This window comes from Antedon mediterranea, chromosome 5 (assembly GCF_964355755.1).
Source record: "Antedon mediterranea chromosome 5, ecAntMedi1.1, whole genome shotgun sequence".
NCBI classification, from domain to species: Eukaryota; Metazoa; Echinodermata; class Crinoidea; order Comatulida; family Antedonidae; genus Antedon; species Antedon mediterranea.
Window position 1 is genome coordinate 24,817,783 of NC_092674.1, and position 26,867 is coordinate 24,844,649.

A 26,867-nucleotide genomic window follows, 5' to 3' on the forward strand; every position below is an offset into this window, starting at 1 on the left:
TTGGGGCAAGTCTAGCATACCATTTGCGGTTACAAGGATCTGAACCAAATTTCCTCCCCAGCTGCTATGCTTACTCCATCGTAAATTATTTTCAATAGTAATAATTATTGTATAAGAATGCTCTTAAGTTTCGTTTGTCCATTCGAATAGAGGTTGTGAACTGGCGTATTAGAATATTTATTTTAAAACCGTGTCACTGACAAGATGACTGCATTGTCATTTAAAACTTTGGTGCACAAATAACTAAAGGGTAATTAAAATTATTTTAAAACACTGTTTAATTTTTTTAGGGAGTTGACAACTCCCTAATACCATATTTCATCCTACTATTTTTAGAAGCACATATTCCTCGACAGAGCTGCATCTACAGTAGCAACTTAAAAAATAATATTTCAAACGGATTTTATTTAAGCAGATACAGTATTTATAACATATTATCATGTATACATTACAATTTCAAGGTGATACGCATGATTACATCCTTAGCCCATAAGATAAATTTTATTGATTGATGTATTGATTGATGAATTGATTCGATTGATCGATGTACTGATGAATGAATCGATGGATTTATCGATTAATATCGAGGGATTAATTGATTGATCGATGTATTGAATAATTGATCATGATTGATTGATTGTTGTATTAATTGATATATTAGTCGATTGTTCGATCGATAAAACATATATAATGTATGATACAATAAATGTCTATTTATGAATAAACTGAAATACTTGTAAAATGTTATGATAAAATGATCGATACATTTATCGATTAATATCGATGGATTAATTGATTGATCGATGTATTGAATAATTGATCAAAGAATTGGTTAATGGATTGTGGTATTGAATGATATATATTTGTCGATTCTTCGATCGATTAAACTGATAATGTATGATACAATAAATGTGTTAATGAATAAACTGAAATACTGTAAATAAAATGTTATGAATCATAAAAATAAGGAAATTTCCAATTGCAAGACATGTATACACACATTTAACCTACAGTACGGTATCATGGGACATTCATCTAAGTCTATAATATTAAACCTCAATTTTTACAAAACCTGGCCCCACAGAATATTCAATAGTCATGTCATGCATAGATACAAATATAAATTGGTGCATGTACCGTATGTGGCGACAAATGGCATGATGCAACTAGGGCTGAAGCATAGACCATCAAATCCACCAATGATCTAATCTTTTTAAAATATTGTCATATAAATTCTGAATTATCTATGTATAATACAGCAATAAATTTTAACATTAAATTAAAAGTATTTGACAGTTACAAAAAAAGATGTATTGTCCCACTGAAGATAATTTTTACAAATTTTTGTTGTTGAATATGCCATTTTAATGTCACATAATAGTTATCCACTTTGACCAAAAATTGGATCTAAACAAAGTTTAATTACCGGAAGAAACTGAAATTTAAAAAAAAAAATGGTCAAATTGGCTGCCAGAAAATGATTTTTGGTTGAATTAACCATTTAATATGTTATTTTATAAGTAAAAACATCATTTATTTTTCGTTTTATTTTCTACGTAAGTGATCTTTATTTTTCATGTTTTTGGGGGACAATACATCTTTAAGACTTAATTTAATTTGGTGATTCCCGAAAACAAAACAACCTCTTATCGTTCGCAGCAATGCGATTTATATATAATCATTTTAAGCGTTTATAGAATTAATATTAGGTTCACTGAGACGTCTCAGATCCTGCGGATGTTTTGAGTTCACAGTATTCAAGTGGTCCTGGTCTTTCACGATCCACACTCGGAACGGGCTACCAGGCACGTGGACATCGGACCACTGGACGGATACTTTATATTCACCGGTCTGAGTGGGATTGTACTTGACGTTTATCAGTCGGTCGTTTTCAACAGAGCGAGTTAATTTTACGTTAAAAGAACCTGTGAAAAAAATTTAAAAAGTGAAATAACATTTTTAAAAAATAAACAAAAATAAATATTACAAAATAGAAAAAAATTAATAAAATAATAATTATATAAGATAATTAAAACATTTTATTAACTGTGTATGTATATTGACTATGCTATGTTTGTTGGATTTGGATAGCCGAATGGTTAGGACACTTGACTGTCATACAGATAGACCCGGGTTCAATGCCCGACAACTCCCAGTCCACTCAGCTGTAAAATGAGTACCTGGTTGAAAATACTAGGAAGAAAAAAGGCGGCGTGGAAAGAAACTGGCCACCCTACCACATAATGCCGAGGCTTAGTACAATGAGCTCCTAACAGCTCATCCCCTACGTTCAGAGAACACGGGACTCACCACCTTTATGTTTGTTTATTTGTTTTATTGTTTTCCACTCACACTCACAGAACATTAACAATTGTCTTTTTCTTTATTTTAAATAATATTAAAAAATATATAATCATATAAAACACAATAAAAAAAAGTGAGTTTGTATGCTATCATATACCAAGCTCATTAGTTGACCCTCTGATTAAAAAATATATTGAAAAAAATGCATAAAATTGTTGTATACCAACTAATATCATCTACCTTTAGGTCCATGGACACGAATCTTAAGCTGGCCAGCTCCTGCACCACTTGTGTCACAGTTGAACCTACCGTCAAAGTTTGACATTATGCCATGAACTAAACCTGAGCCAAAACAATGCACCTTGCTGGCATCAGGAGGCTGATTCACATGGAAAATAAATGGGCTTCCTATAATGATGTAAAATAAGTGAATTAATAATGAAGTCATTAAAAGAGCAAATCTTTATCTTCATTATAACCATTAGCAATGGCGTAATGGCTATGAGCGCTCACTGGCTAAACCCTCTGAGCAGTGCTCAGAGGAAAAACAGGCAATAAAATAAGTGGAAAAAGGCTAAAAATGCCCGAGGCATCCAGCGTTAGGCCTATGCCACTGACCATTAGCCTAGGCTGTAGACATTGATTTTCATAGACATTGATAGGCATGTGGATTTTGGAACACATGGGTGACTATTTGCATCGGACTATCATAAAGCTAGCTATTTATTATCATCCTTAAGCTTAAATGGCAATTGATGAAATTCGGACCCTGACATGATTTAAAAAAAAATTTAACCAGTAAATAATCTAATACCGATACTAATCTGGCAAACAATGAACTAATCTACAGTGAGACTATGTTTAAAGATATTGTCCCCCCGAAAAACAATGTTTTTGTTGAATAAGCCATTTTAATGTCACATACCTGTAATAGTTATTCACTTTAACCAAAAAATCGATTTGAAAAAAAAATTATTTACATGACAAATTTGTAATTTAAAGCAAAAAATAGTCAATGGCTTTTTGGTTGAATTTAATGGTATATTTTGTCTTTTTATAAGTGAAAACACTATTTTTTACAGGAGCGATTAACTAAAATAAAACTTCGAAATGGCCTATTCAAAGCCTTTTTTTTAAATTAATCTTCATTTTTCATGTTTTTGGGAGACATTTTTAAAGTAAATTGTAGAAAATGCCATTCTCTGTTTATTCTACCTTGGATGTGTTCTTGTCCAAATTTGATTTCCAAGGTATGCCTTCCAACTTCAGTAGGATTGATAAGAAGTGAATAGGTGCCGTCTTGATTATCGCCGATATGCACTTCAGCGTATGTGGTAGGACCAACACAGCGGGAAATTAACTCGCCTGAAACATAAGAAATATAATAGATGGAAATGGAAATAGGCGTGGAGTGGAGTTGTGGCTTGGTGGTTATGTCCTGTTTTTTCTAATGACAAATTATGACTCCACTCCCAAAGACTTGTAATAAGACTTTGTTTATGTAGAGCATCTGGTGTATATGTTTGTCTTGTGAACAGGATTGCCACCTTTAATGAATTCGCTTATTGTTATCCTTGGCAATTTGCCTAAATATATAAACAAAACAATTAACATGCTAAAGCTGGTTGTTTTCATTACATCTTAAAAATATCAGGAGTCATTAATGGAAATTATACTAATTGAATGGTACTAAAGACAGGATGGACAAAATGATTATTACTTAGAATTCAAATTCGAAAAACGTTTATTGTCCAATATTCATAAAAAAATAATAAATTGGAAAGGTGTTGTTTGATATACTACTAAAATAACATGAGTACAAAAAGTAAAAATTAAAAAACAATATAAATAAACTTTGGCTGGTTATAATAAAATAATAACAAACAAATAACTGATTAACAGACTGAATAAATTGAAAAAAGAAAATTTAACAACATTTATAATATACCTGTGCCTGCTTCTTTAACGTCAATAACAAGCCTCGACCTTTGACCTGCAATCAGAGTGCGCAAAAGCTCTGTGTGCTTTGTAGTGACTGCCTGAGCACGTGCCTTCTCTCCTACTTTCACAGAAAACGGTGACCCCATCACCTTATCACCTGACCATGTCACATGGAGCAGATATGTACCTAGAAATAAAATTACCGTATATAAAAACTTTACAAAAATACCAATAATTTTGTTAAAGTATTTAAATTTGTGCCATTTTGCATTGGTTTTTCTAGAGTATTCTATAAAATAGCTCCACCATATGAAAATCATTTTTTTTAATATTCTGTTTTGGGTTTTTACCGCTTTATAATCGAAATTGTTCAACTACCTGCAACTGTTGGCATATAAACTGCTTTGTACATGCCGTTACCCAAGCTCTCAGTGACCACATTGATGTCGGAACTTGAACCAGTCATCCAGCATTTCAGAATTCCAGGCCCTCCTTCCGAACCATTGATACTGAAGGAGCTCTCCTCATCAACTCTTCCACTTATGATTCCTTTTCCGGTACAATGCACCTTGCGAGAATCAACAGGATCTTGCGGGAATTGTGCTACAGCGCTGAATGGTGATCCAGGAATCGGCATGTTTGCCCACATTATTCGAAAGAGGTATTTTCCTTCGTTGTGTACTAAGCATCTTATGCGGTAACGATCGGTTGCGACCATTTCTATTGGAAGATTCTCTTGACTTCCTTTTTGGTTATCAATAGATGCTGATAAAAGACCTAGATGGGATATAAATAAATAATATAGAATTATATAGCGCACATACTACTCAAGGCGTGTTAAAACAAATTCAAAATACAATATCTGGCTTAATAATTTGCAATGTCTTTGGAAATTCACCATCCGTCACCATTCTGTCACGGCCATGGATCCCTACCTAGGTGACCAAACAAAGGAGCTGGATACACATTTGCCCTGTCCTGTCGTTTGTTGTTGGTGCTGCACTGCTGGTTACCGTGGGACAGTAGAGCTAACTTATTCAATTGAGAACAACAAAATTTGTAACACAAATGTCAGCCATAGAATTACCTGGACCAGCGTTCTCTGTTTTATATTCAACAATATATTCTTTGCCCACATTTAAGAGGAGTCCTCCAGTACTTAACATTCCAGGCATCTGACCTCCAACGACACGCACTCGATTGGGATCAGTTACACGGGCATGGAAAGGACTACCTATGGGAAAAAAGTACAAACAATGTTATTCAAAACCACAAATACTATCACATTTTCACTACATCAACAATCTTTCCATTGGTAGTTGCCGAGAGCATTGGCATACATTATATATTTAATTATTGGTATACAGTACTTCCTTTAAGACATACCTATTCATGGGACACCCACATTAAGGGAACACTTTCTTGTTTAACAAACGAGGGACAATAAAAGTTTTAAATGGACAATCCCAATTCAGGGGACGTCCCTATTTATGGGACACCCACATTAAGTGAACACTTTCATATATAACAAGGGCCAATACATATTTTAAATAAACTATGTACAATCCTAATTCAGGAGAAATCCCTATTAACACTTTGACTGCCAAACACGAAGATCTTCGTTTTTGGAAACACAACACTTGACTGCCAAACACGAAGATCTTCGTGTTTCGCGTTTTTTTACGAAATCCGGTAGATAGGTTAATTATTGGTATATACTATAAATATGAACACTATATTCGGTCTGGACCGTCAATATTTTACAATTTGAAAGTAACTAATCTGGTTACGAACGACTGTCAAAATGGTACCTGTCGAAATAACAAACACCGCGCATCACAGTAGCGCGTAGAGCGATGGCTTGGCGCATTGTGTATCGGTCGCGCGCTAGCTATGGCGCCGAAGCATTACAAAGGTTTTTGTGGATTGACATGTTTGTTTGTTATCTGAATAAAAAATAATGGATTCATTTTGAATATGAAGTCTTTAATTTTATTATTGTATGTTTACCCTAATTGTTTTGGTGTTTTACTGAAAGTGACCGAGTTTCAGGCAACAAACTTGTTTTGAAATGGTACGGATATTATCATAGTAGTACTAGACTAGCCTAGGCCAAGTCGTAAAACGGTTCCGGACCAACTTTAGGCCTGGTTAACTAGGCTTGGTGTCTTTACTATGTGGATTTTGGCGAAACATTGATGTAAGATTTATGATTTATAAAATGTAATACATTTTTCGATAGTGATAACTTGTTTTTATAGGCCTATCGGTGCCGTGTAAGTAACTTTTTTGTTGTTTGTTGATCTCACCGGGCGATATTTTCATATTGTGATGTCTTGCACAAAATCCCGAATATCTCGACTTTCTTGCGCGAAACTACGAAAAACTCAAAAAGTTACTTTCATTTTACTATTACGATTTACATATTGCGATTTAAAACATGTAATAAATAAAGAAGGATCATATTACCTTTGACCTCCTTTCCAGACCACATGACCTTTATGGTAAATATCCCAACCTCTGCAGGTACGTACATAACAGTATAGGTACCATCTGCGTTTGGAGTAATGCTGCATTTTCCAAATGAATTTGGCCCTTTAAGAGAAAGACAAATAAAAAAATGTTATTATACACTGTAATCTTAGTACTATATAAAGATAGCAACATTGTTGGTGCTACACTGTGGATATGTAGAATGTTACTCTTTTTTGGCCACCTGTAATTTACATTAGTATTACAATATTCAAACTTACCATCTACAGTAACTTTTAATTCTCCTTCCCCGCCTTCTCGTGGATCAACAATAAATGTGGACGGTCTTCCCTCTTGTGCAATGTTGAGTCCACCACCGAAAACTTTTATGTCCCCTGGTTGTCTCACCTCAAGCGTTATTGGATCATCTATGGTATTTAAAGTAACAAGAAAAATTATGTACGTACGTATTATTATTTTTAAAAAATTACAAATTCTATACATTTTTTATATACATTTTATCAAATTTACCTGAAATAATTTGACCATCCCATCGAATATAGACCTTGAATATTCCAAGTTCAATCGCCCTGATGTGAACGACGAATGATGTCATACTACCGGTGATTCTGATTGGTAGATTATGAAACCCATTACTGACCTCTACAGTTAGGTTGCCCTCTCCAGCCTCAGATGCATCAACTGGAACAAACAGACGATAGAATTATAATGATAAATTGACACACATTTTTGAATAGGTTACAAATTATTTATTTGTAGGATGGCAAATAAACAAATATTCTTTCTATCTATTTTTCATACAATTACTTTGAAACACTGGTTCTCGTCAGATCACTGAAGTTAAGCAATGTTGGGCCCGGTCGCATTTTGGATAGGAGACATCTGGAATCACGGCGGGGGCTGTATATACCGGATGTGATGGTGTAATGATAATATAGGACTCCTGTAGCATGTGATAGTTAAGGGTTTGAGCCTATCTGTACCATACAAACTGTATCCTTAAGCAAGATGCTTTGCTCTGATTGCTTCGTCCTTCGGATGGGACGTAAAGCCGTTGGTCATGTGAATATAGTGCATGTTAATGGAACTTGGTACACATTTGCAAAGAGTAGGGGATCGTCTCCCGATGTGCACTTCTGGTAGGCGCTGTGTCGTGGGTCTGTGGAGGGCCTAATCCGAATTTCCTCAGTTTTCAGGACAAAATATAAATACGTTTTAAATTAAAAAAGAACAAAAAAGTAAATATCTCACTCTTAACTTGGCCTTCTTCTCCAAGCATGATATGGTCTACCTGAGAGATAACATGCACTTTACGTGGAAATGACTTCTTAACTGGCATGACCATAACAAACACAGGGCATCCGCTTACTTCTTGTCCTTTACACTTAACAACAACCTAAAGATGACATTAAACACTTTTAAATTATCATGTTTATCTCAAATAAAAATATATTGTCCTTCTAAAAAATATGTATATATATGTCTTTAAATTGGTCAGATGTTTTGCCCTACTCTGGTGTAATTTGTACCTCATTTGAGAATACTTGCATAAAATTTGCAAGCAATTCTCGGGTGGGACTCGAACCCATGACCTCCAGATCACTAGCCTGACATTCATACCTGTAGATAAGTGATCTGGAGGTCGTGGGTTCGAGTCCCACCCGAGAATTACTTGCCAATTTCTCTCAAAGTATTCTCAAATGTACTTAGTATGAAGTACAAATCATGTCAGAGTAGGGCAAAACATCTGACCAATTACTCAACTCCCTGATAATTGTCAAACATCTGACCAATTACTTAACTCCCTAACGCAAAGGTACTCCACAGTAGTTTAATACAATTATCTTTAATATTTAATTTTACCAAACTTTGTTAACAATTTATCTGATAAAACCATAGTTTAAATTAACCAATCTTCAATTAAAAATGTCTGTATAATTGCATTTGTTTTTGAAAATAAATATTCTTGTTTTCTGTCAGCACCAGGAGTATGATCTGTCCAAGAAATTTTCAATTCAAATTACTAGATTGGATTTGGTTTACCAACTATGGTCAACTCATCATTATCTCCACATTTAATGCCGTAGTTCAACTTCTAAATCCCACAACTTACCTTATGTTCTCCTGCTTCTTTAGGTACAAATGTGGCCTCTGCCTCTGTCGTACTCTTAGTGTTGATACTGATAGAGGGCGGTTTACTAAGACTCTCCACTAGAGCTGCAATATCATTCATGGTGACACTTGAATCAGTGATGCGAATCGTAAAGGTGACCTACATGAAATTGTAAAAAAAAAAATCCAAAAACAATCATGTTGCCCACCAGCCACATATCTTTGTTATATGCATGATGTTTATATTTTGTGAAAATCAATAAAAAACAAAAACAAACAAACAAAACAATGTTTATGAAATTTCTGTCAATAAGACCAACTCAATCATTTCCCAAATTTACATCATGAAAGAGGAAGAGCCAAGGGAGGGAGAAAGGATTGGGGAAGAAGGCGATGGAGAAAGGCAGTTGACGGTGCTGTGCATACCTTTGCTTGTTATATTAACTACAAGATACAGTAATCTACTAATATACAGTGCAGTGCAGTTGTACAGCCTGGTGGTCATTGCGACCAGAGTATTCTCATGTCCAAAAACAACGCCACTCCACTTTGTTTGTGTAGAGCATCTTGCGTATTTATTTTTCTCGTGAATAGGGTCTTTTCACCTTTGAGAAGGAGTACAGTTATGGCTAACCTTGCAATACGCCAAAATGGAGTATAGTACTTACAGGTTCGCCAACATCAGCAACAAAACCATCTTTATTTCTGTGTAATTTTGCAAAATCCAACGAGACACAGTTCTCAGGTGAAATTTTCAATGGGGCCGGGGGTTGATAGTTGATGTAGTGGGCAGCAAACGTCATGACGGAAAGTTCATCGACCCCAGGGTTGTTCAGCTCGTCAACAGTAACCACAGGTTCAACTCCTAGACTTTTGCTAGCTTCAATGCCTGTAATAAACATTTATAATAACACATTTATTAAAACACATCACATACAAAATATTAGAAAAAAATGAATTTATTTGAAAAGTTATTAAACGATAGCTTAGAGTTAATTTCCCCTACAGTATTTAAATACTAAAAATTAAAATAAAAAAAATTAATTTCCTAAGATAACATGCACAAATATATATATATATATATAAACACATTAGGCAATGAACATTAATTCGAAACCGCCCGGTGATATACTGAAATTTAATTAATTAATTTGAAACGATAAAGATAAATATATATATCCCACTAACATATTTCTAATCATCAACTTAAGAATCTAATATAAAATAGTTGTTATGCTTGATTTAATACCTCCTGTTGTTCTGTGAACCAGGCTAAAAGATAGAGAAATACCCAATTTAGACATTTAATAAATGCCAATTTACCCATAGAATAGAAGCTAACCTAAATTCATATCGAATTTCAAAAGTGATTCAGTCCGAGAAACTACTATGATTACATTAACAAACATACAACCATGCTATGCCAACACATGACCAAACTACTCCTAATTTTTATATAATTTCATATATTCTATATTTTAAATGATCTTACCTTTAGATAAATAAATAAGACAACAATTTATCAAATATCTTCACTTATAGTAATAACTGTCCACATATTAATCTAAAACTAAGGAGTGCCTTCATTTATAACAAAAGTATTAAATATTTGGTAATCACTGATGCGTAACAAGATATTTGTTCGGTTAAGTCAAGAGCCTATACCCAATTCTTTCATTATACTGTTCTACCTATTATGAACTGTGAATAAAGAAATTATTTCAAAATTATGTGAGCGTGTAATTCCTAAGTATTAGTGTCAAAATTAGTGTAGTACAGTACAACAATTGGTATTTTGACTTTAAACAAATCAGCATTCAAATATGGGATTGTGTTACAGTAATCATTATTAATCAATGGTGTGGAAACTATAGTCAAATAATTTAGAGACCTTGCTTGAAACTATAATATTAATAGAATCTCTATTAAGGGGAAACCTCCACAAGTGTCCCCTTAACGGGTTGGCTGTAGTATTGAAATAAATATTACCCGTTGTTCATTTTCAAAGTAAAGTTCCCCCTCACTAAACAATACTACAATTAGATATATTTATCTATTTTTATCTACTATAGACATATATTTGATCATTATATTTAATGTGCATTACCTGTATAACCGTTGGGAGTTGGTTCAAGTCCAGTGGACTCATCAGGCTCACTAGGATTGATTGTGTAGCCTTTGGTATGGCAACCATAAAGCTGACTGGCTATGAGGCATATAGCAAGCTCATGAGCTCTGTTAAGAATGAGATCGTGGCCAGATATGTACACTTGCTGGCCTAGCTTGGTTTGTATCAAATCCAATGCTGATAATGATGAAATGATATGAATGATGAAACACAATTGAAAATAAAGTAAAACATGACAATAAAAATACTCCCCAGCAAAACAAAGTTATGAATATTGATATAATAAATAAATACATAGCGTGTTCACAGAAAACAATAAAAATGCTTCACAAAATGATTATAAAATAATTAAAGTTATGAACATTGAAAAACAAATAAAATATGACCTCAATACAAAAAATACTGTATATACTTAATTTAGGTTAAAAACTCAGAAACAAGACTTTGGTAAATCCATATCTTACACACCCTAATTTCATACACAGGCCCCTGGGACTATACCTTGGTAAATATTTGTATTGAATGCCACTGTTTGATGAATATGTATAAATTGTTATTTCAAATTGAATTATAGAAATATATTACAAATCTCCTCCATAATAATATATTTCAGAATCAAATGTTTAGGAAAGTATAGTTACGTATAAATGAGATGTCCATCTCATGACAATGTTGCATTTACTGTACACAGTATTTTTTATTATAGAATATTTGAGAATGAAAAATATTAATTTTGAAATGAGTGTTTGGCGATAATGAAAAGTCCTGTATATATACATATTTAATAATAACATAATAATATGTATATTAATGTATGCACAAAATGAGTACCTTTTGTGCAATTTTCAAGCCCGGCTGATTTGTCCATATCCTGCCAGTCTGGAAAGGTGTTGCTAACAGCATTGATGAGACCACACAAAGCAATACCATCATTCCAATCGCTCTGAAAGTAGTAAAGTTGGGGTGGGTGTAAATAACGAAACATCATTACAGGACAAAAGTAAAAGGAAAAAGTTGAGCTATAATAGATTCAAAATAGGCAATTTTGACAATATTTTGTAATTTTGACAACTTTTTAAACTAAAATGTTGAAAAATTGTCTAATTCAACATGTTCGTATGGCGTGATTTAAAGTGGAAATTGTCTTTTTTTGGCTGACTTTACAATTACCATTTGTCTAGATGGTTTTTTTTAAATCCACAATAAAAACTGGTTACAGTGTAGAATTTAAAGTTACCTGAAAGTTTTGAATGTTTAGTTGTGGAATAGTCCGCCTGACCCAATTTAAGGTGGCATTCCAGCCTGGACCGTTCTTCTTCACAAAGTAAGATAGGTACGTCAAACAGCTAAGACTGTCCAGGTCTGGGCTGCTCATATCTTCTGCCGAGAGCAGTCTGGGTATACCACAATGCTTGTAGGCTGCCTCTAAAGCTTCTTTACAATTCTTAGTCTTCTTATTTGGATCTAGTAACTTCCAGTTTGACATAAGACCTGGTGTGCAGAAGTCAAGCAGCGCACTACGAATGTAAAAGTATTTGTAAAGTTAATCAAATGAATGTATGTATTTTAATGCAATACAATCATGCTATGTATTAATGACTCCGGATGAAATGTAGGCCTATGGTTTTTCATTGCTTGAGTGTATTAATATTGTACCAATCCACTAATTTATTTTTGCCTTAACTGAATGGATGGCTAGCTAGTAATAAGTACATGCTTACTAGCTGACTAGTTACAGTAAAGTTTAGTAAAAATATTTATCAATATATAATAAAGTACCTCAACTTAATTCCATCATTCCAGTCAGTTGTAAAGTTCTTCACATTACACCCTTCGGGTAAAACAGCATTCATCCAAGCTAATATGAGTTTCTTAGGGGCTACCGATGACTTCTTGGCCGGCGAACCGCTTCCTTCTCCGTCACCACCAGCAGGAGGAGCAGTGCCTGTGATCTGATACTTCAAAATAAGTCTCCATACCAGGCTTAGGATTATCTTTAGGTTTCCTTCTACAATATCATTTACTCCTGTCAAAGAAATTCAAATTATAAAACCCTACTATTAGCATCAAATAAGGAAAACATATCTTAAATAGTGAAGAAAACTCCATTGTGAGTTAGGCCTACGTAGCTAAGCATGTACTCTCTACCACTACCACAACCAAACGACTAACAAACTTCAAAGAACCGACAGAGGTCGCTATCACTGTTTTTTTCTTAACACCAGCAGTACTGCTATTGATAAAAGTTCTTTAATAAAATCGTAGAAATGCTGCAGTATTCTAAGTATTTAATTTATTAAAACAGATACAATACACTTTTTAGTAATTATTATTAGACTTTACAATACGCTTATATTACAAAGGCCTACAATATGTGATACCAAATAACAAGTAGGCCTAAGTAAATATCAAATATGATTAAGCGAATCCTATAATCAGACCACATCTTGAAAGAATTGTTTTATTATTATTAGGGGTTGATGTTCAATTTGGATTAATGCATAAACATTCTAAACAACTTACCTATATTTACAAGCTGTATTCCTTGTTCTTTTATCATATTTAAAGCATACGCAATATTATCGATCTTTTGCGCTTCGAACTTAGGGTTCTTTGAGTACCTTTTCTTGTGTCCCCTTCTGATTCGTTGGTCATTCGCCACAGATTTTATCAATTTTTCCATTAATTGAATCAACAGGAGACCGTCTGCGAACGCGGTTTCTATTTCAGTAATGGCACAAACCGATTCCGTAGTTTCACCATTGTCTTCGTCTTCACCTTGACGAAGTTGTTCGTTACACCAGTCAGTAAAAGTCTTCTTTTGAATTTGAATCCATCTTCTGGAAGGATCAACTGCATCTTTTGCTTTATCTTCTACTTCATCCTCTTCATCTGATGAAAATTGCTGCTCTGGTAGTTCCTCTTCAACGGAAGAAGATGCATTATTATCTTCTGTCGCCGCCGTCATAATCAAATTCAGAGGCACACACGGTAGTTGCACTATCGGCTGATTTAAATACCTCGTATCGTATCTACAATTTATATACAAACAGTTTCGATTGTTTACAAATCCCTACCAGTTTGTTCGCTTCTCGTCGAAAACCAATTTCTATTATTCAATATCTGATGTAAATAGTTATTCGATGTCACAATTAGACGGTACTGTATCCACAGTAACTGTGGTACCTTTCAAACTTGTCGACACACAATAAAAATCCTTTTTAAAATAATGATTTATACGTGCGGTGGAATCACTGCATACATTGGCGTACTATACGAGTTTTGTACTGTAACAGTATAGAGCTCACGATAGCCTACTTCTACGAAGGTCCAACGATGAAGTAGGATCGTGTTTGTTTTATCGGGTGTTGCCTGTTTACACACTGTTTCATATTAAGATTATATATAAATATCATGTCTAACTAAGATAACTTACCGTATTTATTCGAATAAACGCCCCGGGGCGTTTATTGTCCAGGCGTTTTTTTAAAGAGGAATTTTATCGAGGGAGGCGCGTTTATTGGTGGGGGAGGGGGGGGGGAGAGCTGTTTATTATTTTTGTGTAATATGGTAATATATTATCAAATAAATACCCATAGATATGACAAAATACAACACAATTAATATTAAGAAGTGAGGAAAGAAATGAACGCCATGGGGCCCACATATTTAAAATGTGCTTGTGCTGAGAGTGTGTATTTAAAATGATGTTCTATCGGGGTGGGGCTGGGTTGTGATAGTTCGAGGGAGGCGTTTATTCAAAGTTTATTCGACTTTCTGTCCTTCTTCTTAATGTTTTCCGTCTTCCGACATTACGCTTCTTTCCACAATTTGTTTCCATTTTTATCTGTTTATGGCAGGATGGTTTTTTATTGTGTTAGTGTCTACATGTCCTTGTAAGTCTTTCTTTATTTGATTCATCCAGTTATTTCTTGGTCTTCCTACGAGTCGTTTTACTTTCTGTCACTGTCACTAAAAAGGTTGTTTGGTGACTGCGCGTTTTCTATGGTCCTAACTGTGGAATAGCATCTCCTTAGGAATTGAACAGGCTCCTAGTTCCTAGTATTTAAGAAACATCTCAAAACTTACTTGTTTCCTAAGTAGCCCTATATATATATTTGGTATGTTGTTGATTCTGTTAATTATACTCTGCACAGCGCTTTGAAAATATTTGGAAAAGGCGCATAAAAAAACTAAAGTTAAAATAACCGACTCAGAAACAATTTTCCGTGGTCTTAAAAGTACCAATATTATTTTTAATTGAAAATAACATCAACCAATTCAAGTCTAGGATGGAAAAACACTTGTCTACTTCTTTCTGCAAGTTTGCCCCCTTTGTCCTAATATACAGAGGGACACACACACTCTTCCTTTAATCAGATATAATATTATAATATCTCTATGCTTTAATATTCACATCATGTCCATGGAGGCAACCATATACGAACGCTCTCTCCTTACACCACAATAGAGGTTGTGTGGATTAATACATGGCAATACAGTGTAAAAATGTGGACTGGATATACGATGTAGTTGAGTTGTGATTGTTCAGAACCACGAAGAGATCGGCCGGCCGGCCGCGAACATATCAATCTTATACGTCAATAGTTTGCTATGATTTATAGTAGCAAGTCGTTATTAATTCAATTCTTATATATGTTTTATCTTTAGGTTGAGTTTTCCTCTGAATTGTTCGACCGTTGGGATACTTATACCAGCACAACAAGCAAGTCTATAAACGTAGGCCTACACGCATCGTTTTTCGTTCCTATTGGCGGAAGTTTTTCATATGAAAAACAATTTGTAAAGAGCAAGCAAGTTCAAGGTAAATCATCAACCACGCGAGTTCAACAACGTCATCTTCTGTATAAGGTACGAATCGACAATCCTATTTTACATCCTATATTCAAGTCACGTGTTATGGACATCTGTGCCAACTTCCAGAATAATGATCCGCGCATGGCAAGATATCTTACACAGAAGCTGATCAGAGACTATGGAACGCACGTGGTGACGGTGGTGGATGTTGGTGGAGTGTATCTTCAGCTAGATCAAAACACTTTTGTCAATAATTTTGATTCAGAGAAAGACAGTATAACGGCTGCTGCTAGTGCTTGGTTTTGGAAAATCTCAGCTGGAATTAAATTCTCCAACTCTTCCAGTCCAACTATGAATGAATATTACCGCACAACCGAACTGATTCGAAAATTGAAACACATGGCGGTGATACTTATACAGAGATGCTAACACCAGCAGAATGGCAGAACAGCCTGCCAAACAACCTCGTAGCTATTGACAAAGATGGAGATCCATTACACTATATTGTTACGACAAACACGTTGCCAGACATTGCTGAACCAACTGTGACAAATGTCTCTAACTTAATCTATGAAGAAATTAAACGTTACTATGATGTCAACACTTACAAGGGCTGTATAGATATGGATTCAGCTAACTACAACTCCATGGCCAATACAGACGACGGGTCGTGTATTGCACGTTTTAATGCTATTAACCGTTACCCATTTGGTGGTGTCTATCAAACGTGTGAGATGAAGCCAGGGTCATACCATGAAGATATCTGTCCTAATCTGATGCAGAAAAACCCTCTAACAGGTGATTTTACTTGTCCCTTTGGTTATAATGCTGTTAAATTAAACACTGGTGAACATTACACTGCGTCCAGACAAGAATGCCATGAAAACTGCAAAATCGCTGGCCGTTGGTTCTGTCACACCTTATGCAAAACTATTGACCTCTCCAGCACGAAAGAGTGCCATACATTTACTCTCATACTTATCCAAGAGGGGCACGGCTGTTTACAAAACATTTTGGTGTCACGCTGTTTTACCCATTCCGGGCTATATTGGATACTTATTTGGCGGTGTTTATACATCTACTAGGCCTATGCCAAATCCATTAACAGAAACATACGGATGTCCACATACATTCTATCCACTGAGAATGGGTTCTGATCTTTTTGTGTGTGTCAACGGTGACTACGATCTAGGATACGAGTACACTGTTCCATTTGCTGGTTTCTTTAATTGTTCCATGGAAAATCCATATACGATTTCTAACGGTGTCTGGTTACAGGCTTGCCCTGCGGGTTACAGTCAACACCTCGCTACCATTGATAATGATTGTCGTATTGCATACTGCATACAGACAAATGCCCACTCGGACGTCGTTCTTTCAAAAATAAAACGTCCTCCTTACACAATACTCATAGTCGATTCTGAATAGATAGCTACCTCGACATGGAAACAGTCGTGCATGGAGACACTAAACAAGCAATATAACCTAAGATAGTGTAATAATAATAATGTAATAATGAATTTATTTTCCATACAACATAATGATACATGCATCAAGTATAACTAAATAAAACAAAAGTTGTATGGAAGGAGAATATTTTAAAATAAAAGTTAGAAGAAATAACTTAATTTATAGCTACCTTAACCAAGTTAAAAGCGAAACACGATAAGGGAATAATAGAGTTTGCAGTGATCGCAATGCTGGTAAAATACTATACGAGAGTAGATTTAATACAACAGAATAAATAATTGTAAATAATAATCACTACGGATAATACCGAAGTCATTTCTATGGTAAAGCGTATCTTCTCACAACCATCTGATCTCCTCTTTAAAGAATATAATTCCTACCATCTTTTGCCCTAATTCGACTTAGAACTACCGTTATACCTTAAATCTTTTATCCCAATGTCCATATCACTTTAGCGTGAACAAATGTTTTTTTTTTGTATATGGTATAAAATCAAGTGAATAAATATATAATTTGTGTAAACATAGAAAAGTTTTATATTTTTCTAAATATAGTACATTTGTTTGCTATACGGTAAGTGTATGGACAAGAATTTTCGATTTAAATGACAAAATAAATGCAAAATAAGTCAAGAAGAAAAATGAAGGATGGGAGAGACAGACAGACCGTGAAGAGAAAAAACATAAACGAAGAAATCGAATTATTGCGAGCAAGTTCTAAATTGGTAGTTTTTCGTCAGAGTGTAAATTCCATTGGCCAACAGATTTACGTTATTGATTTACAAAATATGTAGCAAAGCTATTTCAACGACGACGATATGAATACAAAACGAGTTTGAGTCATTGTACGTGATTGTTTTGTGATATTGATATTTACTAAAGTTAATCTCCTTTGACTATTGTAACACCATATGTTTGTTTAATTAAAGCATTAATGTATTTACATATATATCGGACTGATTATTTAACCTGTTATGTGTTAAATGTGTGTTTATTAATAAGATATCAACTTGTTTGTTTGAAAAAAAAGAAGAAAATGGAGAGAAAAAGAAAAACGCAGAGAAAAAAAGTAGAAATATTTGCAACACAGTAGGAAGTTCTAAATTGGTAGTTCTGTGTCAGAGTGGAAATTCCAAAAAATTAAATTCCAACAACATTATTGATTGAGCTACACAATATATAGCATATATGCTACTTCAAATTTCGTCAGTCGTAATCCTTGATATATAACTAAATTAATAAATCGTCTGATATAAAATGGATAAGTCTAAGTTTGTATGTAAAGTTCTTATTGTGTTGTATGTACATTTGACGACTACAGTTAGTGGTGCTGAAGTTGATGAAATTGATGGAAACTCATGTAAGACTGATCTTAAAACATTACCAGGTAAGTCATACCGACAGATATATTTAAACCAGCTTCCGCATTGCTATTCGCGATTTCTACAAATTTATATTTTGAATATCTTGCAGATATTTGTTATCTTAGATAATTGTTAATTTTAATAATTGTAAATTGATTCCGCCAATCTAAACTGTCCAGAGATGTTTATAACGAATTCATAAAAGGGGGGAAAAATATAGAATCAATCAAAATAATTTAAAATGGTTAAAATAATCTAGTACAGCGCATTTTTTTTCCTTTTCAATAATAAATTTAGAACAATTTCATTTAAAAAATGAACCAAAATTGTGGAAACTTTATCTTTTCAAATTAGGCAAAAAATAAATAACAGATATTGATATTTAAGCACAACGTAAACATCGATCTCGTTTCCCACAATGCATCATTTTCACCTCAACTTTTAGATCTACAGCAAAAACAATAATAGGCCTATATATAACATTTGCCTATCCTAGGTACAGAAGTTCGTATTTTTTATTTTCAGTTACTGGTAATGGATTCGATAACCTACGTAATGTAGATATGGGTCAGGTGCTTTTGAATTCTTACAAAAAATGCCAGACGACAAACGACAAGAAATACATAGTCGCAGATGACGTCACTGTTATACCGATTAAACACAGTCAAGTTAGTCGAAGTTATTAGGCTTTATATTGTTGTGGTAACCATAAAGTGTTATAAAGAAAGTCGATTGGGACTATAACATATCAACGTAATTACTATTCAGTCAGGGGAAAAATGACAAAAGTCTTCCTACTTTCTAGGAGTTTTATATGGTTAAGAATATCACATAGTATATATTGTTTTGACAACTCTTAACTCACTTTGTAATGTACGTAATGGCTACAGCAATTTTCCCCTAACTGTATTGGAACAATCCACAGAAGGTGTAAAATGAATATTAATTTAATTATTACAATGTTTTATCTATAGATTGATGAGATTCCTGAATTGTTTGAGCATTGGTACAATTATACCAGTACAACAAGCGACTTCATAAACGCTCATGTGTCACTATTTAGTGATATTAGCGGAATGTTTTCTGATGAAAATGAATTGGTAAAGACCAAGCAAGTGTATGATAAATCTTCAACCACGCGCGTTCAAGTACGTCATCATCTGTATAAAGCACGCACCGACAATCCAATTTTACATCCTACATTCAAGTCACGTGTTATGAACATCTGCGCCAACTTCCAGAATAACGATACGCGAATGGCAAGATATATTACACAGCAGCTGATCAGAGACTATGGAACGCACGTGGTGACGGTGGTGGATGTTGGTGGAGTGTATCTTCAGCTAGATCAGATTAAAAACACCTTTGTCAATAATTTGGATTCAGAGAAACACATTGTAAAGGCTGCTGCTAGTTTTTGGTTTTGGAAAATCTCAGCTGGTGGCGGATTCTCAAGCTCTTCTAGTCAAACCATGAATGAATATTACCGCACAAACCGAACTTATTCGAAAATTGAAACACATGGCAGTGATCCTTATACAGAGATGCTAACACAAGCAGAATGGCAGAACAGCCTGCCAAACAACCTCGTAGCTATTGACAAAGATGGAGATCCATTACACTATATGATTACGACAAACACGTTGCCAGACATTCCTGAACCAACTGTCACTTATGTCTCTAACTTAATCTATGAAGAAATTAAACGTTACTATGATGTCAACACTCACAAGGGCTGTATAGATATGGATTCGGCTAACTTTGATTTCGGGGCAAATACAGCCGACGGGTCATGCATTGCACCATATAACAGTTACATATTTGGTGGTGTCTATCAAACGTGTGAGATGAAGCCAGGATCCGACGCTGGAGATATGTGTCCTAGTCTTTCACAGAAGAACCCTCTGACAGGTGACTTTACCTGTCAAAGTGGTTACGAAGCGGTTCAATTAAACACTGGTGAAGAACATCACACTGCGTCCAGACCAGAATGCCAGCCACATTGCAAAATCGCTGGCCGTTGGTTATGTAACACATCATGCAAAACTATTTACCTCTCCAGCACGGCTGTTTACAAAACATTCTGGTGTGTCGCTACTGAACCCGTTCCAGCTGATACTGGCTACTGTTTATACATCTACTATGCCAAATCTATTAACAGAAGCCCACCGATGTCCAATCACATTCTATTCGCTGAGAATGGGTTCTGACCTTTTTGTGTGTGTCAACGATGACTACGACCTAGGCTACAGGTACTCCGTTCCATTTGCCGGCTTTTTCAGTTGTTCTGCGGGAAATCCATTGAGCTTACAAATCACACATGTATCAGCTACGTTCCTCGATGAGGGTTCTGCAGCAAACTGGCCTCAGAAGTGTCCTTCTGGTTACAGTCAACACCTTGCTGCCATTGATAATGATTGTCGTATTGACTTCTGTATCAAGGCAACTGCCCTTTCTGGCATCGGTCTTCCAAAAATAATTCGTCCTCCATACAATCCGAAACCAACCCGTAATCCTAATACAACCGAGCCTAGGTACATAGTTGGAACACATTCAAAGGTCTGGGTGAAAAATATAACGAGCTTAAAATGGAGATTAACAAGCGTGCCTCCTATAGACAAAGCTCAGACAACCAAAGACACAAAAGGTAGAAACATCAACATGTCTATGGTATTTGGGGTTATAATAGGAGTAATAGTGTTTGTTGTGATCGCAATTCTAGTAGCTTATAAAATTCTTACCAAAAAGAATGCATTTAATTATCAAAGAATAAATACGTTTGAATACTGAATCGCACGTCATGTGAATATTCTCAGAATCGACTGGAAGTTTTAACAACTATGAGTTAAACTGTATGAGATTCAACACAACTTGAAAGTTGATGATATAGTGAACAATATTAACAACCTTTTATTAGTTTTCTTTTTTAGTTACTCTTACCCTTCCATTGGTTTACTTAAGTAGTCTTAATAATGATGTATAAATCAATTCAAACTGTTGTCAAATGTATTAGGCAATACATGCAACCTTTTCAATTTGTTTTGTTTATCCGAATTGCTATTGTCTTTTCACATGGTGTTTCGATGGTGGATGAATGATTTTTTTTTCAGTTTGGTCTATTATTTTCTACGTCCTCTGCGAATTTACATGACGAATGCGCATGTGTTACGACGACGTCAAACGGTTTTAGAAAGGTTTTTTATAAATTTGTTTCCATAAACAAAAACACAAATAGAGTCCACCGACATTACTTGTCATCGTTGATAAAAATCTAATGCCACAACTCAGCATTTGCTTTGTATACTTTAAGCTCTGTCTACACTATCAAACTTTATGTGACAAAAAAAATATATGGACATGATGATGTCACATCACTACCATATGCGGGCATATCACTACCATATGTGGGCACATCACACTTTTTTTGGTCAAACTAGTTTGATAGTGTAGACAGAGATTTACTCAGGTTAATCATTACCACACATTGCGAGAATTGGTTTGTTGGTTTCTCTATCTTTCTTTGTTTTGAAAAAGTAAATAGGCCTACTATAACAATAGATCAATATAGAATTAAGCAAAGTGATATTAATAAGATACTAAATGAGTTATGTGTTAAGTGCATTACCATCATTTTCTATTTAACCTTTAACTTATTTAAATTTTCATTCTAAATAAAACACTAGGTACTGTATATATTTTGATTCGGACCCGTGGTGGTCCTTGATAAGTAAATTTGTTTACGAACACGTTATTAGTGGTGGCGTGCAACAAGCATAAAATAGATATAAAGCTTGGTTATCATTAGCGACGTAACGTAATCTACGCAACGTAATCTACGCAACGTAAGAAAATGCCCTTCCAATCATTGTGTTTTTCTCCGCCTGCGTGAAATCAAACCTACGGTGTTTGCAGCAATATTGCGTCGTCGGTTCCCACTTGTGATTACGCAATACAGCACTTTGCGTCGATACGTCGTTCTAGTGGGAATTACGCGTTAGCGTTCACATAAAATGTGTTTGTATTCTGTACATGTGAATACAGCTGTAGTATAGTACGGATTTTTGTTTTGCAGTGTGAACGTTGCTTTATCTAAATTATTTTCAGTGTGACCTTTGTACTGTTTACATTCTATTATTTCCGCCCACATTGTACGTCTATTTACCACAGAAAGGCATGCCTGTTATGTTGTTTTCATAGATAATATTCGGCTTACGTGCGTTTCCACTCTGTCTTTCATGTGTCCACATGATTCGGTTCGTTTATTTATTCGACCAACATAATATCAATACAATATACAATAAAAACAAATGGAAAATGCTTGGCAAGGGCAGCTTAAGAAAAATATATCGATGTTTCACCTGAACCAGTGACCATTCGAATAATGTGTATGTGTATACATCAATAGTTTTTGAAATTGTGTGAAGAAAGTAAAAGAAGTGCAAAAAAAAATATGTTAGTGGTTTTAGACTTTTATTGAAAGTATATAGTAAATCTTAAATATTAGATAAAAGTAATCATTAAATATTGATTACCTATCATCACCAAATGACCTCCAGTAATTCTGCATAATTATAATTAATTATATCTACATTCTAAGTATTATTAAAATAAAATAATTCCGAGTATTAATTATTGGTCTTGTTTGTTTTGCAACACTTTATCGAGTCATAAATATGGTTATTTTTGGTGATTTTTGAGATTGAATAAAATCAAAATTCATTTGCATTAAGTAATAAAATTAATAATATGTTAAAATGAGAAAAGACTATGTTGTAATTACCTATGAATATTGTGGCAACATTGAACTCTGGAATCAGATGTTTAATAATTACCTAAATTATTACCATAAACCGATATAAATATACTAAAGTAAATTTGGATGGAAAATACTACTACTGTAAATATCCCTATTATTCTCTCGTACACACACAAATAAAGAATACCATTAAGAAGAAAATTATATAAATATCTGTATTTTAACATAATTGTACTGTTAAAAATGTAAATTAAATTATTAATCTCACCGAAAATGTGATGTATTTTAAAGGAAAGAATTCTGGTTTTGTTTGTAGTCATTTGAATGAGATTCAATCGTTGGTCCAAATATGTAAAATGATATATTATTATGGAAAAACTCTTCCTTTGAGACACTCCTATTAAGGGGACACTTATAAAGTAGGCAACCCCTATTCAAGGGACATCCGTTAAGTGGATACTGACTTATAAAAACGGACAGCCCCTATTCAAGGGAAATCAGAAATCCCTAAAAGGGGACACTGTCTTTTAAAACGGGCCACTGTCTTTTAAAACGGGCAACCCCAATTCAAGGACATCCGGGCCATTATTTTGTCCCAAAGGTGTCCCTTAATAGAGGTCTTGTATACCAGCAAAATTATTTAGAAAACTTCAGATTAAATGTTTATCTTGCCGACTGCATTTTTAGTAGCTTTGTTTAACATCAGATGATCATTGTGATGTCACAGTGAACAATTCGATAAAGTGCAAATAGTTAGTTGTGAATCTTCATTGAAAATAAACGTGTGACCTACTTGTGACCTCTCTGTCCATCTCGTTTCACTTTAACTTGTTGCACTTAAGAGTAGGTTGACCTAAACAAAGAATGGAAGAAAATTATTTAAAAAAACCTTTAAATAACTAGAGGGCATTCCGAGGGTGTCTAACCTTTGTCTACAGTATGGTGTTCCTTCTTCATAATTTTACTTTTGTGTCCTAGATCTTAAGTACTATATGTAGTGAGGCTTAATTGCACTACCAACTAGTGAATGGGAGTGTGACATAATGTGTATGCATTTGGTTTCTAATTTTTGAATGTCAGGTTCCAGTCCTAATTAAGCTCTGTCTAACTTTATGTGACAAAAAAATGTGCCCATGGATATGATGATGTCATATGACTACCATATTTAAGCATATCACTACCATATTTGGGTACACCACATTTTGTTTGCCAAACTAGTTTGATAGTGTAGACAGACAGTAGAAAAGACTAAAAACTTCGGTCTCTAGGCTGTTCACAAACAAACAACCTAACAAACCCACAAACATACAGGGGCAAACACGTCCTGTAAAGTTTGAAACTGAGGTAGTAAATGGTACTCTCAAACAAGCAAAATCAGTGTTAAAACTGATATTGTTACAGATATCTACAGGCCATAGAAAGGTAGAGCAACCTATGTTTGGGTCCCCCATTTTGTCCCAACCTCTTTGGTCACTAATGTTTAAATTGACTGACCTGTTCAACTGATGGACATGCTACTATCTGCTGTTCCTCTTCTGTATATTGTTCCTTTGTAATTGCCTCCAACTGCTGAAATGCTAACTGAACATTCCCCTAAAAAAAATAAATTCAAAATACCATTAACATTTCTTATTTTGTTGCAGTAATTTTTCTCTTTTGGGTTTTATACAGTATAAATCTTCATTTGAGGCACACCTATTCAGGAGACACATCTATTAGAGAGACACCCTATTCAGGACACACCTATTAAAGGGACACCTTATTCAGGGGACACATCTATTAAAGGGACACCTTATTCAGGGACACATCTATTAAAGGGACACCTTATTCAGGGGACACATCTATTAAAGGACACCTTATTCAGGGGACACATCTATTAAGGGAACACCTTATTCAGGGGACACATCTATTAAGGGACACCTTATTCAGGGGACACATCTATTAAGGGACACCTTATTCAGGGGACACATCTATTAAGGGACACCTTATTCAGGGGACACTTCTATTAAGGGACACCTTATTCAGGGGACACATCTATTAAAGGGACACCTTATTCAGGGGACACATCTATTAAGGGACACCTTATTCAGGGGACACATCTATTAAGGGACACCTTATTCAGGGGACACATCTATTAAAGGGACACCTTATTCAGGGACACATCTATTAAAGGGACACCTTATTCAGGGGACACATCTATTAAAGGGACACTTTATTCAGGAGACACATCTATTAAAGGGACACCTTATTCAGGGGACACATCTATTAAAGGGACACTTTATTCAGGGGACACATCTATTAAAGGGACACTTTATTCAGGGGACACATCTATTAAGGGACACCTTATTCAGGGGACACATCTATTAAAGGGACACTTTATTCAGGGGACACATCTATTAAAGGGACACTTTATTCAGGGGACACATCTATTAAGGGACACCTTATTCAGGGGACACATCTATTAAAGGGACACCTTATTCAGGGGACACATCTATTAAAGGGACACCTTATTCAGGGGACACATCTATTAAAGGGACACCTTATTCAGGGGACACATCTATTAAAGGGGCATTCTATTCACGGACACATCTATTAAAGGGACACCTGGTTCAGAGGACACATCTATTAAAGGGGACACATCTATCAAAAGGACACTCTATTCAGGGGACACTTCTATTAAAAGAACATTCTATTCAGGGAAGACTTCTATTAAATAGATGCCTTATTCAGGGGACACTTCTATTAAAGAGACGTTTTATTCTGTAAACACTTCTATTAATTAAAGGGACACCAGGCACTGCACTGCTGGCTGTTGTGAGTCTGTGGAGGGATGAATCCGAAGTTTCCATGTAAACTTGAGGACTACCAACATTTACCTTTATATACAGTTAATTATTGGTAATGTGAACCTACCTTTATTGGTCTGAATAGAATATACTCGGTGTCCTTATTGGATAGGTAAAGAGACATGGCACGTAACACAGCTGGTAACTTGGACTTGACTTGTTTGTAAGTAACATTCACTATTTCATGAACTTTTTCTGAAAGCAAATACAAATAATGGATAAAATAAATGAAAGTATGAAATAAAAAATATTTATTGTATGAAAAAAAAACAAAAAAGCAAAATTGCCTAAAATTATGAAACTTTAACTTTATATGAAAAGAATGTTATACCTGGATTTGCAAAAGGTTGTTGTTTTAAACTTATTCTTGTTCCTTCTTCTTTATTTAAGTTTAAAACAACATTTGCCTGTAAAACAAAATAAAAAATATGAGCGAACTGAAAATACATTAGAAAATATGACAAAAGCTAAATAAATATTTATTATTATTACAGATTTTTAATTGGAAGTAAGATTGGCAATAAATAAAGATATTCTATTGAAAAAAGGGAAATGGAACAGATGTGTACAATTAAGTTGGGTATTTATTTATTTTAAAAAATTTATTTAACAACATCTTTATACAGGATTACACAA

General features: G+C 34.6%; 4 protein-coding genes across 4 annotated transcripts in view; 2 read left to right on the forward strand and 2 right to left on the reverse strand.

Annotated features, from left to right (window-relative positions):
* Window positions 1-100: 100 nt before the first annotated feature.
* On the reverse strand, window positions 101-13,952 carry LOC140049841 (filamin-C-like). The gene is made up of 17 exons (XM_072094789.1): window positions 13,502-13,952; window positions 12,758-13,004; window positions 12,216-12,495; window positions 11,810-11,921; window positions 10,958-11,155; window positions 9,519-9,739; window positions 8,852-9,010; window positions 7,990-8,134; window positions 7,249-7,419; window positions 6,999-7,145; window positions 6,715-6,840; window positions 5,333-5,479; window positions 4,624-5,022; window positions 4,253-4,432; window positions 3,520-3,669; window positions 2,545-2,712; window positions 101-1,925 (listed from the first exon to the last, which is right to left on the reverse strand). Exons 1-17 carry the CDS (start codon window positions 13,944-13,946, stop codon window positions 1,684-1,686), a joined length of 3,537 nt encoding a protein of 1,178 aa, XP_071950890.1. The 5' UTR covers window positions 13,947-13,952; the 3' UTR covers window positions 101-1,683.
* Window positions 13,953-16,218: 2,266 nt separating this feature from the next.
* LOC140049842 (macrophage-expressed gene 1 protein-like) lies at window positions 16,219-17,224 on the forward strand. Its single transcript, XM_072094791.1, has 2 exons — window positions 16,219-16,594; window positions 16,743-17,224. The coding sequence occupies exons 1-2, from the start codon at window positions 16,219-16,221 to the stop codon at window positions 17,222-17,224; spliced, it is 858 nt and encodes a 285-aa protein (XP_071950892.1).
* A 1,298-nt stretch (window positions 17,225-18,522) lies between these two features.
* Window positions 18,523-21,419, forward strand: LOC140049843 (macrophage-expressed gene 1 protein-like). The gene is made up of 4 exons (XM_072094792.1): window positions 18,523-18,652; window positions 19,155-19,297; window positions 19,604-20,588; window positions 20,692-21,419. The coding sequence occupies exons 1-4, from the start codon at window positions 18,523-18,525 to the stop codon at window positions 21,417-21,419; spliced, it is 1,986 nt and encodes a 661-aa protein (XP_071950893.1).
* Window positions 21,420-23,087: 1,668 nt separating this feature from the next.
* LOC140050030 (conserved oligomeric Golgi complex subunit 3-like) overlaps window positions 23,088-26,867 on the reverse strand; it is a 37,410-nt gene continuing 33,630 nt past the window's right edge. Inside the window, exons 20-23 of the mRNA XM_072095032.1 lie at window positions 26,563-26,638; window positions 26,299-26,426; window positions 24,880-24,978; window positions 23,088-24,238 (exon numbers count right to left, since the gene is read on the reverse strand). Coding sequence (XP_071951133.1) covers window positions 24,209-24,238; window positions 24,880-24,978; window positions 26,299-26,426; window positions 26,563-26,638 — 333 coding nt within the window. The 3' untranslated portion in view covers window positions 23,088-24,208. The remainder of the gene's footprint in view (window positions 24,239-24,879; window positions 24,979-26,298; window positions 26,427-26,562; window positions 26,639-26,867) is intronic.

Bases quoted from the DNA above. Each gene is read 5' to 3' on its own strand.
- LOC140049841 (XM_072094789.1), bottom strand. From the start codon at position 13,946: ATGACGGCGGCGACAGAAGATAATAATGCATCTTCTTCCGTTGAAGAG. The intron at 7,146-7,248 runs GTAAATTTGATA...TAAATACCATAG, and splicing joins GGATGGTCAAATTATTTCAG to ATGATCCAATAACGCTTGAG. The intron at 5,023-5,332 runs GTAATTCTATGG...TATCCCATCTAG, and splicing joins AACAGAGAACGCTGGTCCAG to GTCTTTTATCAGCATCTATT.
- LOC140049842 (XM_072094791.1), top strand. From the start codon at position 16,219: ATGCTAACACCAGCAGAATGGCAGAACAGCCTGCCAAACAACCTCGTA. The intron at 16,595-16,742 runs GTGATTTTACTT...TGACCTCTCCAG, and splicing joins GCAGAAAAACCCTCTAACAG to CACGAAAGAGTGCCATACAT.
- LOC140049843 (XM_072094792.1), top strand. From the start codon at position 18,523: ATGGATAAGTCTAAGTTTGTATGTAAAGTTCTTATTGTGTTGTATGTA. The intron at 18,653-19,154 runs GTAAGTCATACC...TTTTATTTTCAG, and splicing joins TGATCTTAAAACATTACCAG to TTACTGGTAATGGATTCGAT. The intron at 19,298-19,603 runs GTTAGTCGAAGT...TTTTATCTATAG, and splicing joins TACCGATTAAACACAGTCAA to ATTGATGAGATTCCTGAATT.